Below are 15606 nucleotides of genomic sequence, written 5' to 3' on the forward strand. Positions count from 1 at the left end.
CTCTGATGTCCACGGACAGGAAAGAAGAGTATATCCCAGCTCCAGCGGATAGAGAGAGTCACCATTTTTCTCTGTCTTTTGTTCTCTCTGGGCCCCAGCAGATTGGATGGTTCCCACCCACAGTGAGGGCAGGTCTTTCCTACCTAGTCCACTCAGGCTCTTATACTAATCTCTGTTAGAAACACCCTCACGGACATACCTAAAAAGATAGCTTTACCAGGTTTCTTGGAATTCCTTAATCTAATCAAGTTGACACCTAGAATTAACCTTCACAGCATTCCTGAGATAAATCCAACTTGGTCATGATGTATAATTCTTTTTATATTTTGCTGGATTCACTTTGCTACTATTTTGCTGAGGATTTTTGCATCCATACTCCTAAGAGATACTGGTCTGTGATTTTCTTTTTTTTGTAATGTCAGTATCTGGTTTTGGTAACAGTAATACTGGCCTCAGAATGAGTTGGGAAGTGTTCCCTCCAATTTTTTTTTCTGAAAGAGTTTGTGAAGAGCTGGTATTAATTCTTTAAATGTTTTGTGGAATTCACCAGTGAAGCTCTCTGGTGCTGGGCTTTTCTTGTGGGTAGTTTTGATTACTACTAATTCAGTCCCTTTACTTGTTATATGTTTATTCTGATTGATTATTTGTTCTTGAGTCAGTTTTGGTATTTTGAGTCTTTCTAGGAATTTGTCCATCTCATCTGAGTTATCTAAGTAATTGGCATAGAATTGTTTATAGGATTCTTTTATTATCCTTTTTATTTCTGTAAGGTTGGTTGTGATGTCCCCTCTTTCATTTCTGATTCTAGTAATATGAGTCTTCCCTCTTTTCTTCTTGGTCAGTCTAGCTAAAGGTTTGTTAATTTTGTTGACACTTTCTGAGAATCTGAGTGTTTGACATTATTCTGACCCCAGGAAGGCTGCTCCCAGCCTCTTTTCTTGCTTCTCTCTGGCAAACTAGCCAGCGTACATTTTAGCCTGTATCTCCGTCAAATCTATTAGTTTCCTCTCAATTGCCTTTTGCAAAGTCTGCACTTTTTTTGAGAGCACCCTCAGGTTTGAACTTCTCCTCACTGGGTTGTAAATGAACTCATTCCTTTGGGAAGAGATTTGGAGCTCTGGTTTTTATGATGCTCTTGTCCCTCTGTCCAAAATTTGAGCCATGGCTCTTGAGCTGCAGGTTGAAACAGTAACATGTTTCTGTCTGAGTGACATCCCTGCTTTAGGAGCTAAATGCTTGGTGGCAGGGATAGCAATAGCCTTAGGTCTCAGCTTGTCTTTCCCGGTTTAGAACCTCCAATTTATGAACTACAAATGAGCCAGGTCAAGGGCAGTCTGGATCCTAGCATTTTTATCATGCCACTTCCAAGGTAGAGCCTATGTCCTAGGGTTGGGAGCTGGGTTTCAGCCACACTTGCCTGGACCTTAGACTCAGCAACAGGTAGCTGGAGGGAGGATGAGAAATGCTTGCCCCTTCTGGGGAGATAGACTTCTAACTGGGAGGAGGGAGAAAAGGGAACCCTGTTCTTGGCTGTACTAGTCTGTAATGAACCCTGTTCTTGGCTGTACTAGTCACGGAGGTGGGAGGGAAAAGGGAGGAAGTGAGTCTTGGTTCAAATGCCACAGACTCTCAGTATTCTTACCTAGTTCTGTTAGATTTTGTTGAATAAATGTTTCTTTATTTGCTGTTATTTGCTCTTAGGACTATTTCCAGAGACTTTAAATGGTGTTTTTTGTTGGGTTTTTTAAAATAATTTTTACCAGTTTCACTGAGGAGCAGGTCCATGTAACTCCTCACACTGTCCTGCTGGAAATTAGACTCTGTACCTTACACTTTTAACTTAAGTTAGCCATCCTTTTGGTATTTTAGAAGACAATTTTCAAGTGTCTTCTAACGCTTGAAGAGATTTTTTTCCCCAAAGGAAGAGCCCATTAGGGAAGGAACATGAAATAAACTCTCTGAAATTAACAAATTTTTATAGCATTTTTATTTTTAGGATGCAGAACTGTTTTATTTTTTCTTAAATTGAGATTTTTCTGACTTTAACTACAGTTGTGGCATCATGATGAAACCTATTCAGAAAAGCTTCATTTAATTGCCTTGAGTCCCTTTTATTTTTCTATAACTATAAGCTTGGTGTTTGGGAATGTAATTAATCTTTGGCTTTTGTTTTTGTTAGAGGTAGTAATGAACCAGGAAAAAAGAAACAGCATATCTGTCATATTGAAGGATGTGGAAAAGTTTACGGCAAAACATCTCACCTACGAGCACATCTTCGCTGGCATACTGGAGAAAGACCTTTCGTCTGCAACTGGATGTTTTGTGGCAAAAGATTCACAAGGAGTGATGAGCTTCAGAGACACAGAAGAACCCATACAGGTTAGTTGGTTTATTTTAGTAAAAGGCGAAAGATTTATACGATCTGAAGAGAAACCAGAGTATTAGTTGGTTTATTTTAGGACTTCTACTTTTTACTTATTTTTCCAGTGCTGAGATGAAAGTTTTAATGATAGTTTAGCTATCAAATTGGAAATATGCAAATTGAGAAAGAATATGGAAGATGTTTAAGATCAAAATTCTTTACCTTATTTCTGAGGTACGTTTTGTGCTTTATCGGCATATTTAAATGACCTGAAATTTATTCCATTTGTTTGTCTTGTGTTTTTAGCTTGTTGAATTCACATACATACTATTTTTTATAAGAGATTAAGTAGATAAAAAAAGAGTTGAATTATGATCTTATGGATGCCCTTCATTCTTTCTTTTTTAATAAATCTAGAAAATTCACCAAAGTATCAAGAGTACCATAACAAGTACCCACCTAACCCTCACACAGAATTGGCAGTTCTTAATATTATATTTTCTGTTCTTTTTTAATAAAACAAATCACTTATGAAGTTGATATCTTCTTTGCCCATCCAAAGACAACAGCTATCAGGAATTTAATGTGTCTAAGTTTTCAGTACATTTTTAATACTCTTAATATATATTTATGGATCTACAGCTATCGTGAATTTAATGTCTTTGTTTTCACTACATTTTTAATACTCTTAAATATATTATTTATGGATTTGTATATAAAATATTGTCTTGTGTATATTATGAAATTTACATAAATACATTGCAGAATCATAATTTCACTTACTATGTTTTGAGATCTATCAAAGTTCCTATATTTCTTTTAACTGCTATATAGTATTCTATCACATTACTCTACCACACTGTATTAATTCATTTCCGAAACTGTTGACGTTATTTTTAGGTTTGTTTCTTTGTTTTTGCTGTTACAAACTTTGCTGCTGTGAACATACAGTGAACATGCATGAGAAATGGAATTACTGGATCATACAGAATTTATATGTTTGGTTTTGCTAGATAAGGGCTAAAGAGTCTACAGTGGCTGTTAGTCTTTACTTCACTAGCAGTTGCACTTCACTGTGCTCACCAATACTCAGTAGTATCAGGCCTCAGAAGTTTTTGTCAATCTAAAATTGTTTCTTATTTTTTTCAGTTTTCATTTTTCCTGATTATCAGTGAGATTAAGCATCTTTCCTTGTGTGTATTAGTCATTTATATTTCTTTTTCTATTTGTTTTTCCATCTTCATTTTTCTGTTGTTTTCCTTTTTCTTATTCATATGATTTGTGTGTTGCAGTTTCCCCTTATATTGTTAGTCTTTTATCCTTGTGCTATCTTTTGTCATATGGAAGTTTTTGTTTTGTTTTGTTTATTTTTTGGGTGGCTGGCCAGTAAAGGGATCTGAAAGTTTCACATTTTTATTTAGTCAGTTATAAATATTTCCTTTTGTCTTTTGCTTTTTAAAAACATTTTCTTTTAATAGCTTTAAAATTTCGTTTTTGTAAGTTTGGGCTTTTATCAGCCTGGAATTTTTTTTGATGATGTAATGAAATGGGGATATAATTTTTTTTTTTTTTCCCCATATTGAAAGCCATTTTCTTGAATAACCATTCTTTTTCTATTGATTTGTAATGGTACCTATCTCATATAATGTCCCATTTAGGTGTGTCTCAGTTTCTTGGTTCTCTATTTTTAAGCTTTTATCTATTTCTCAGTTTCTACAAAAATACTGTATTATTTTAATTACTATATTGGTGTATATTAAGTCTTGACATCTGGTAGGGCAGTGTAGTGGATTGAATTACGACCCCCCCCAAAACTCACTGAATTTTAAATTGTGTCCCCTAAGTTTTATTGTGACCCCCACATTGTGACTGTAAAGAGGGTGAGAAATCCTATTATGATAATTGTAAGGTGGGGCTTTGAAGAGGTGATTGGGTTGTATGACCATGCAGTAGTGAATGGATTAAAAATGGCGGTCAAGGGCGTGGTTCTGAGGGCCTTAAAAAAAAGAGGAGAGTCTATCTGTCTCTCTCTCTGCTTCCACTGTCTTGCAATGTGAGACCCCTGGGTTACCATTGCCACCATGAGATAGACTTTGGACTTCTCAGCCTCAGAAACTGTAAGCAATAAATTTCATTTTCTTTATAAATCACCCAGTTTAGTGTACTTTATTGTAAGCAACAAAAATGGACTAATACAGGCAGTTTTCATTTTTTTTGGTCATAACGTCTACCCCCTCTATTTAGAACATGTCTGTACATTTTGAGGACTCGATATTTATTGAATACGTTAATTTGAATAAATTATTGAATTAGACTTTAAACATTAACTTGTACCAAAGTACATATGGGAGAAAAGGGAAAACGGAACTGACTTTTTCTTTTTTTGGTGGTTGGCCAATTCAGGGATCCAAACCCTTGACCTTGGTGTTATAACACACCATAACTGAGATAACCAGCCAGTCTCAGAACTGACATTTTTTGATCAGCCACCGTATATCTGATGTTTTAGAAATATTTCATTTGATTCTAACAATAACACTGTAACATAGAAATTAGCTCCATTTTACAGATTAGAAAACAGTTTCAGAAAAGAAAGTATTTGTAGTTATATAAATAATTATAAACTTTAATAGAAACTAAACAGATCCTGCAAAGTCAGTTTGGGAATGAAACTCCAATGTTTTTCATAAAATAAGGAAAATTAGATGAAAATAGATGAAACAAGAAACTCCTTCAATTGCTTTGAAGTTTTCCCCCATAATTTTTTCATAGATGCTTCAGTTTAGTGTATGAAATGGTCAAAACTGCTGCCTTTGAGTCTGCTGTCAGCCAGAATGAATTAAACTATATATAGTTTGTCTGTCTCATTGATTACATTAAACACTCTTGTCCAAGTTTGTTTGTTTTCTTAAGCATCTAAATGAGGACAGTGTAAACTAAACAGTAGACAATTTAGTGCACTAAAAACTTGAATAACAGTGCATGATATAGGTTAATTTCACAGGGTTTTTTCCCCTTCATTGTCTCCCAGGTTTGACTCTGTGAGCACTGCATGGCAGATGTAGGCAGCAAAAACTGGGAGAAACTCTGTGTCTAGTCAGAGAAGCAAGAAAAGGGGTCCCTGTGCTCCAAAGCCAGTCATATTTGCACATTGCACTGCAGTAGTGGCAGCATGGGAACCAAAAACTATAGAAAATACTGATATCTCTGGCAGGAGGAAGGTAAACAGGGCCTTTGTTTTCTAACAAATCTGAGGGGAATGTGAGGGGAACTCTCATGTATTGCTGGTGGGAATGCAAAATGGCACGGCACCTTTGGAAAACATTTTGGCATTTTCTTACAAAGTTAAACATACACTTACCATATGATCTAGCAGTCTACTCCAGGGTATTTACATAAGACAAATAAAAACTACATTCAGAAAAAGCTACGAATGTATATAGCAGATTTATTGTGGCTCAAAATTGGAAACAACCCAGATGTCCTTCAGTAGGTGAATGGATAACTTTCTGTGCTATATACTCATGCAGTAGAGTACTACTCCCCAGCATAAAAGAATGATTAATAATAAACACAACCACATGGATGAAACAGCATTACACTAAGTGAAAGATGTCAGAAACAAGTCTACATAATATATGATTCCATTTATATGATATTCTGAAAAAAATCAAAACTGTAAGGATAGAGAACACATCCATGTTTTCCAGGATGTAAGCAGAGAGGAGGGAGAGTTTGACTACAAAAAGACACCATAAAGATATTTTTGGAAGCGATAGCAACTCTTCTGTATTTTCATTTTGGTGTATTTGTCAAAACTAATAGAACTGTATGCCCCCCAAATTGAATTTTACTGTATCTAAAGCACAAATTTTAGAAAGTATGAAACAAACTCATTTTTGAGTGACTGCCGTATGAAAAGAGAGATTTAGTAATTATTTCATATTTTAAGAATTCAAAACAGTTTTCTGTTCAGCCTCATGCACATGCCTCAGAATCATGCAACACTTAACTCCGCCAAGGATAATAGGATTTAGAGGTGAATGGACTCTTTTTTTAAAAACAACTGGCTGGTATCCTAAGAATGATTTTGTACAACACCATCGTTTTATAGATGAGGAACCTGAAGTCTTGAGAGGTTAGTTGACTTCTTTTCCAAGGTGTCAAACTTAGTTTCATTTGCTGCTTCCTAGATTCTCTCTTTGTCTTTGACTTTCAGCAGCTGGATTATAATGTGTCTCAATGTGACTCTGTTTGCATTTAACATACTTGGAGTTCATTGAGCTTCCTGGATATGTAGATTAATGTTTTTCATCAGATTTGGGAAGTTTTCACCTATTGCTTCTTCAAATATTCTTTCTTTAAACACCTGGAACCAATAAATCTCTAATTCTGTGCTAAAGATAAAGACTCTGTTTGCACACCTTCAACACTCAGCCAGTCAGATGACAACTTTGCCTTAGTCTTCACTTCCTGCGTACACAGAACCTCAAGGTTAGGCACAGGTTGAGAGTTAGGGCTTTCTTGGGCCTTTCCTGAGCGGGCTCAAACACTAAGCATGTGTGTGGCCTTCTGGATTCTCAGGAGTATATCAGAGCTTTTAAGAGCTTTTTATTTCCTAGCTAGCTTTTCCTTTTAAGCTTTTTGGTTAGTCTAATTGTCTCAACTATTATCCATTGCCTTCGGTGTCCATTAAGTTCAAACACTTGCTTGTAATTGTTTTAGACAAACACACACCCCACTGCACACCTGGAAGAAGTCATTTCACACTGGGTTGCCTCAGACTGTGGTTAAATATGACAGTCTTGAAAGTGGGAACTTCAGGGATCCTCCAGACAGATCAAATGATGATTCTTTGGAATGAGGCTTTGAAAGAGCTCAGGCTGTGTTCAACTCCCTCTAGTGGCTGCCAGGCTGTGCTGAGAACGCATGCTGTTATTTTTCAAGGCTACCATAGAGCTGGGAAGTGGAAGATGGAACTAGCAAGTTCATCACCACAAAGCTTGCTATTGTTACCAGGATTGTGCCATTTTTCTTGAATAGATACTGCTCAGATTGCTGCAAACCTTGATTAATTGTCAGAATCTGAAATGGTTGCTTTGGACAATTTTCCCCCCAGATATTTTGTTGCTTTTAGGGAGGGGCAAATTTTTGGAGATTCTTACTTCACCATCTTCACTGGCATCACTTTCTTTTGTTGTTTTTGCATTCTCCCCCCCTTTCTTTCTGAAACATTATAAGGATTAGAAAGAGTATTGATGGATTTTGCTTGTGACATGTTGAACGATGCTGTTTGTGGCACATCTAAGAGATGTCTAATGCACAGCTGAGTTTAGGAATCTGGATCTTGGTGTTAGCCATCATTATAGATTGTAGTTAAAACTGTTAGAGTAGGTAAGATTGCCTAAATAAAGCATTTATAATGAAGTAACTAAAGGGCTTCTGTATTTGAGTTGATAATTGCTGTAGGAAAAATGATCACTTATTCATTATTCAGAGTGGTGTCTCTATAAATTCATGGTCTCAGATCTCAGCCAGTCTTTCAGAGCTGTCAATCCTATTTTTCTTTGTCAGTTTTCCTATTACCTTAATAATTATCTAAATCTTTTGTTATGTCCTTTGTCACTCCCCTCACACTCCCTTTACTCCCAGTCTTATAGTTCAAGAATATTAAAGCCACATCACTTCTCTCAAATTATCATTCCTCCCCCCCCCCTTTATTTACAGGAGACTTGAGGGTACTTATAAAAAGACTTGTTTAGATATTCTAGGCTGGGTAAGAAATTGTACATATTCTGCACATTGCGTATATGGAGCACATGGACATTTGGTGGAAGTTATTCATTGAGCCAAGTGTGTGTGTTTATTACTTAGTTATAACAAATGCCAGACATTTAAAAATGCCCCTGTGGTGGGTTGAACTGTGTCTCTCAGAAGGATGTTCAAGTCCTAATTGCCAGTATCTGTGAATGTGACATTATTTGGAAATAGGGTCTTTGCAGACAAAACGAAATTAAGTCATACTGGAAAAGAGTAGGCCCTAAATGCAATAGGTGCTGTCCTTATAAAAAGGGAAGAAGACACACGGGAAGATGCCACATGAAGACAGAGGCAGGTATTGGAGCAATGCAGCTACAAGTCAAGGAATGCCAGGTCACCAGAAGCTAGGGTAAGGCAAGGGAGGATTGTTCTGTAGAGTCTTTGGAGGGAGCATGGCCCTGCTTACACCTTGATTTTGGACTTCTAGCCTCCAGAACTATGAGAGAGTAAATTTTTTTTTTTATTTTAAAGCACCTAATTTGTGGTATTTTCTTACAGAAACTGTAGGAAACTACTACATTTCCTTAATCTGCTCCTGAAGTTAATTTTAATTTATAAATATGGAGGTATCTTACCAAATGACAAACTTAGAAATAGCATTAGTAATTCATTAAGTATGTTTTATCCATTGTTTTAGCTTAAGTTTGAGGATAACATTTGAAAACCAGATCATAGGCAGAACTGTGATTGCTAGACAACTCACTCCTGGTGGGTATTTCATATATACTCATATAAAGCTTAAAAGATTGGATTTATTTCATTTATCTATTCAAATCTGTGATTCCACTTTAAAATCTCAGCAGATTTTTAAAAGACTACCTTCTTTTGATAATCATGTAATAAAGCATGGCATTCTGTAAGATAAAGTAACCAAAAGAAGCAACTTTTTCTATACTTAGTTTATTAAAAAATGTTTGGGTTATGTTTTTGAGATTTTCATAGAAATATAAAATTTGGATTTTGTCCCTGATATGCTTTGGTACTTATGATGAAGACATTTGACAGATCTGGAACTATACAAAGTTCATGGAAAAATAGAAGAGATAATATGAACCTTTCCATGAACTTTTTGAAGTATCCCCGTATAATAGGTCAGGTATAATTTATTTTATTAGACTTTAATTTTTTTTAAGGTTATATCTTATGTAACTATTAGTTTTCCATTGCTGCCATAACAAATTGCCACAAATTTAAAAGCTTTCAATGCACACATTTATTACCTCATAGTTTCTTTAGGTCAGAAGTCCAAGTGGGCTCAGCTAGGTGCTCTGCTTAGTGTCTCATGGAGTCCGAAATCAAAGTGTCATCAAGGCAGCATTCCTTTCTGAAGGCTCTGGGGAGAATTGTCAGCTCAATTCAGATCCTTGCTGTTGGTAGGAGTTAGGTCCCTTTTTCCTTGCTGGCTGTCAGCTGGGGACCAGTGTCGACTCTTAGAGGCTGCCCACATTCCTTCTTATACTTTCTATTTGACCCTCTCCAGCAATAGCAGGTCAGGTCCCTCTCACACTTCTAATCTCTCTGACTCCAGCTGAAGAAAGTTCTTTGCTTTTAAGAGCTCATGTGATTAGATTGGGCCCATCCAGATAATTCTGAGTAATATCCCTACACTAACTCCATGACCTTAGTTACATCTGCTAAGTCCCTTTTACCGTGTAGCATAATATATTTACAAGTTCCAGGGATTAGGGCATGGACATCTTTGTAGAGTCATTCTGCCTACCATAGTAATTAATATCAACAGTTTCGGTAATTAGTTCCATTAGTTATAAAAAATATTCATGTATTATGAATAATTATGAAAACTAAAATAATTATAAATATAAAAAAGATATATATATAGCTAGTACAAGCACTCTTTACCTCCTTGAAATAAAGTATAACAATAATATTTTCTAAAGGTAGGAACTTAGAAATTATCTGACATGACCAAAAACACACTTCTCTGTGGAAAAGGATAATAAACTGAATTGAGTCATTCCCTAATAAAAGTAAATTACAACATAATTTACTTATTTGAGATTCTAGCCAGCTTCTATTACTTGGAATTAGTTGGATAACCACATCATTTATGAATAGACAGACTACAAAGTCCACACACAAACCTTGTCACTGTCATTTCCCATTTATCTTACAGTTATCTTACAGTATGCCACTGACTAGCTGATGACTTGAATTTCTTTATTTCTTAGTTGGTACTGGTAGCTCTACATGGTTGCAAATAACTATCTCAAGAGAGCGGAAGCTCCCTAAAGTCAGAGAATCGCACTTGTTCATTTTCGTATCGTCAGTGCTTGGCATATTGCAGATGTTCACAAATATTTGTTGAAAAATGACTGAGTTCATAAACATCACAATTAACAAATATTTAGTAAGCAGCCACTGTGTACAGGTTGAACACCAGCTGTGTACTTACTGAACAATCTGATATCTTCAGGCCATCACCACCTGATTTCTTTCTGATAATTCACAGCCATTGTTGCTATAAAATAACAGTCTCTAGTTGCAGTCTGGTGGTGTAAAATAAAGAGCCTAAGCTAGAAATCAGATGCCTGGAATCCTGCTTTGTCATTAATAAGTTGTACGATTCTCACACAAATTAATTTCTGAACCTCGACTTCCTGATCTGTAAAATGAAAATATAATATACTCATCTGTAAAACGAAAATATAAGATCTTCAAGATTTCATTCAGCTTTAAAATTTGTAAACTGTATTTCTTTTGAAATAAAATGGTAAAGTTGAAAGGGTAAAGGAATTTAACATTGATCCTCAACTGCATTTAATTTTTTCAACCTTACCTAAGTATCAACATTCATGAAAATCCCTTTACCTTAAAACTTAATTACCTTTATTTTGAATGTGAATTTTGTCTAAACCATTTATATATCCTTTAATTTTTAAAGACTTTGACAAGAAAGAAAAGTTCTATAAGATACTGCAAATGTAATTTTTAAAAAAGTAAAAGCAGACACATGAAGAAAAGGAGAAAATATCTTACATTGACAGACTTGAACCTGTAGATTTTCTACTGGTAAGTCAAAAGCAAGCCAAGAAAAGTAATCAGCTAAACTGAATTCTTATTATGCAAGTTCTACTATCAGACTGGGAAAACACCATTTCATTCTCTTAAGTAATCATTTGTGTTTTTCAAAATTTTTTAACATTTATTTATATATATTTGTGGGGTACAGTGTGTTGTTTCAGTACATGCATATATCGCACAGTGATTCACTTAGGGTAGATACCATAGCTTTTAGTTTTGTACCTGTTAATTCACCATTGACCTCCCCCCTGCCCCCCCTCACCTGCCTCTGGTAACCATTATTCTACTCTCTACTTCTATAAGAACCTCTTTTCTTTTTTCTTTTTTCTTTTTTAGATTTCACACATGAGTGATATCATGCAGTATTTGTCTTTCTGTGCCTGACTGACTTCACTTAGCATGATAGTCTCCAGTTCCATCCATGTTGCTGTGACTGATAGAATTTTATTTTTTTATAGCTGAATAGTATTCCATTGTGTATATGGAATATATACAGTTTTTTTATCCATTCATCTGTTTCAGATGGGTATTTAAGTTGATTCCATCTCTTGAATATTGTGATAGTGTTGTGATAAACATGGAAACGCAGATGTCTTTTTGATATATTGATTTCTTTTCCTTCGGGTATATACCCAGTAGTGGGATAGCTAGGTCCTATGGTGTGTATATTTTTAATTCTCTGAGGAACCTCCATACTGTTTTCCACAGTGGCTGTACCAATTTATATTCCAACCAACAGTGTAGGAGAGTTCCCTTTTCCTCACATCCTCTCCAACGTTTGTTGTTTGGTCTTGTTATAATAGCCATTCTAACTGGGGTGAGATGATATCTCATTGTGGTTTTAACTTGCATTTCCCTGATGAATAGTGATGTTGAGCATTTTCTCACGTGACTGTGGGCCATCTGTATGTCTTCTTTTGAGAAATGTCTGTTCAGGTCCTTTGCCAATTTTTAAATTGGGTTATTTGGATTTTTGCTGTTGAGTTGTTTGAGTTCCTTATATATTCTGGATATTAGCCCCTTGTCTGATGTGCAGTTTGCAAACTCTTTCTCCCATTCTGTAAGTTGTCTCTTTACTTTGTTGATAGTGTCCCTTGCTGTGCAGAGCCTTTTTAGTTTGATATATTCCCATTTGTCTATTTTTGCTTTAGTTGCCTATGCCTTTATAGTCTCGCTCAAAAAAGCGCTGCTCACTCCCATTTCGTGTAGCTTTTCCCCTATGTTTTCTTCTAGTAATTTCATAGTTTCCAGTCTTAAATTTAGATCTTTAATCCATTTTGAGTTGGTTTTTGTATATGGTGAGAGACAGGAGTCTAGTTTCAGTCTTCTGCATGTGGATATCCAGTTTTCCCACCAGCATTTATTGAAGAGGCCGTCCTTTTCCCCACTGTATATTTTTGGGTCCTTTGTTGAAAATCAGTTGGCTGTTTGTGGGTGGGTTTATTTCGGGCTCTCTATTCTGTTCCATTGGTCTGTCTATTTTTATGCCAGTGCTATGCTATTGTGGTTACTATAGCTTTATAGTATAATGTGAAGTCAGGTAGTATGATGCTTCCAACTTTGTTCTTTTTGTTCATGATCACTTTAGCTATACAGGGTTTTTTGTGGTTCCATAAATATTTTAAGATCCTTTTTCTATTTCCGTAAAGAATGTCGTTGGTATTTTGATAGGGATTGTGTTGAAAGTGTAGATTGCTTTGGGTGATATGGAAATTTTGATGATGTTAATTCTTCCAACCCATAAAATGGGATCTTTCCATTTATTTGTATCTCAATTTTTTTCACTAATGTTTTCCAGTTTTTATTATAAAAGTCTTTCACCTCGGTTAAATTTACTCCTGAGTATTTCATTTTTTTGGTAGCTGTTGTGAATGTGATTACTTTCTTTATTTCTTGTTTGCTTATTTAGTTATTGTCATATAGGAAGGCTATTGATTTTTGTGTGTTGATTTTGTATCCTCTGTTTATTAGTTCATTTATTAGTTGTAGTAATTTTTTGGTGGAGACTTTAGGGTTTTCTATGTATATGAAAAGGGAAGGATTAAAGCTAATATTTATTGTGAACATAAGGATATAACAATTAACCAAGTTTTCATGTGCCCCATTCATTACACACAAAGATAAAATGGCTTTTTTTCTTTTTTTGTTAACAGTTTTTATTCCAAAGCTTAGAAGTAGTTTCACTAGAACTATCGTATATTTTGAAGAGAGCATATTTAAGGATCACTTTGTATAACAGAAACTGACAGTGTTACTCTGTGAAACCTAAAAACTCTATTAAATTTGAAATGTAGAATATGCATGCCTCCCATTTTTGCCTTGTTAAGAACTCAGTACACTATTAAATTATTAACTTTATTTGAAATGGTTCTAAGACATTTCACGCCTATAGGGATTAAAACTAAAACATAGGTAGCAGTTTTTAAAAAGAGTGGACAGGAGCCTTGAATGTCATATATTGTTACATCTGGTAGAGATTTTCAGGATCATCTGTTAGAAACCCTCTTGTTTTGTAGATGGGGAAACTGAGGCCCACAGTGATTATTTTACTTGCTCTAGCTTTTTTTTCCAGTTCATGGCAGAACCAGGACTTCAGTTCATGTCTCTTATTCTCGATTACATTGTCTTTCTCCTGTATTGCACTACTTGTTTGATAGTCTTTTTAAATAAAATGGAAATAAAATATTTTACAACTAGTCAAACTATAAAAAGTCGTACCATACAAAAAGTATAGTATGGCCAGAGAGAAATTATTTAAAGTTATAATTTCATTTAAGTAAAATGTATATAACTTCATTTACTATTTTTCTGTTTAGGCGAAAAGAGATTTGAATGCCCAGAATGTTCTAAAAGGTTTATGCGGAGTGATCATCTTTCCAAACATGTCAAAACGCACCAGAATAAGAAAGGTGGTGGGACAGCCCTTGCCATTGTTACCTCGGGAGAACTGGACTCATCTGTTACAGAGGTGCTTGGCTCCCCAAGAATTGTCACAGTTGCAGCCATTTCTCAAGATTCAAATCCAGCAACTCCCAATGTTTCAACCAACATGGAAGAATTCTGAAAAGTTATTTATAACAGAGACCTCTAGTGCTGCATTTAAGTTTACACATCGTTGAATATCTGGAAATGGGCTGGTCAAGTGGATTACAGAGTAGGAAATCATGTTTTCATTCTTGGCTTCTTTAACTATTCCAGGATTTTGGGTCAACACATGAGGTGTTGAATTTTAAAAAATACAAAAAGCTAACTGATATACTGGAAACAGAAAAGTATTTCCTCCATGCTATAAGTTGTAGTTATTTGGAAATATATCACATAACCTTTAAACAGAATCTTCCCCTCTTCTAACATCATGTGATAACGTGTTTAAAAAGACAGACCTCAGTAGTTTGTAGACTGGACCATAATTGGATTTATTTTCTTTGAAAGTACTTTGTTATAAATCTAATCAGTAATAATTTACGTGTATTTCTTTTTCTCTGTAGCACAGAAAACAGATAGTTAACAGATTATAGGGATGATACTGTATTTCTTTAGCTTGATTTTTGGAAAATGAACTGGAAATAGTTTTGGCCGTCTTTTCTAAGTGTTAGAAATTCTTCAGCAGTTGAATTAGGTGAGTTCCAAAACAGTAATCTGAGATGCAACTCAGATCTTTATTACCACTACATTATAGTAGTGTGTATGCAGACAATCAGTGAAGTCCAATTACTTTCTCCATTTGGAGACACGAGAAACTTAGAGCTAAATCTTAGGTTAAATTCTAGAAAATGTTGGGAAAAAAGTAGTTAAAATTCATAATAGCTTCAGAAAAATAAAATGAGGCAACTTAACATGCAATGTTTTAAAGTTAGGATTGATTATATTCCTAACCCTAGGCTGAACCATAAAATTTCATTTTAAATGTTTATATTGGAAATATTTGCATAGAGTGTAAATTGTTCTGTAGTTTCATATTCTGTAAATATGAGTTATGTTGACAATGTGCAGCATTCTTTATACCTTGACTTGGTAGCCAAAGAAAGAATTATCACACTTTTTTTCAAGGCCGGCAGAAAATTATCTTGTATCTACATTATAATTTTTGTTTTCCTATACTAAAAATTGGCCAACCTCATTTTATTTCTAGCACTGTGTTAGAAGTTTAATTAGGAATTTATAACACAATAATGTCTTTATGTTATATCAATAACTGAATTTTTCCTAAAAATTAGCCTAACAAATATATAATAGATGTGATAAGAAGCAAAAATTATTTTTGAAAAATCAGAATAATTTTCAGTCAAATAAGTGACTAAAGAAAAAAATATATTTCATTGTTTATGCAAGGGTCTTGTTAGGAAAGATGGCCAAAAGTTTCATATGAAAAAAATTTGGAT

At 34.9% G+C, this 15606-nt stretch overlaps 1 protein-coding gene across 1 annotated transcript in view; it reads left to right on the plus strand.

Annotated features, from left to right (window-relative positions):
• Nucleotides 1-15384, plus strand: part of SP4 (Sp4 transcription factor) — a 57052-nt gene extending 41668 nt beyond the window's left edge. Inside the window, exons 5-6 of the mRNA XM_063099642.1 lie at nucleotides 2180-2379; nucleotides 14041-15384. Of these exons, the coding sequence (XP_062955712.1) occupies nucleotides 2180-2379; nucleotides 14041-14288 (448 nt within the window). The 3' untranslated portion in view covers nucleotides 14289-15384. The remainder of the gene's footprint in view (nucleotides 1-2179; nucleotides 2380-14040) is intronic.
• Nucleotides 15385-15606: the final 222 nt, after the last annotated feature.

Source organism: Cynocephalus volans, chromosome 6, assembly GCF_027409185.1.
Source record: "Cynocephalus volans isolate mCynVol1 chromosome 6, mCynVol1.pri, whole genome shotgun sequence".
Classification (NCBI taxonomy): Eukaryota; Metazoa; Chordata; class Mammalia; order Dermoptera; family Cynocephalidae; genus Cynocephalus; species Cynocephalus volans.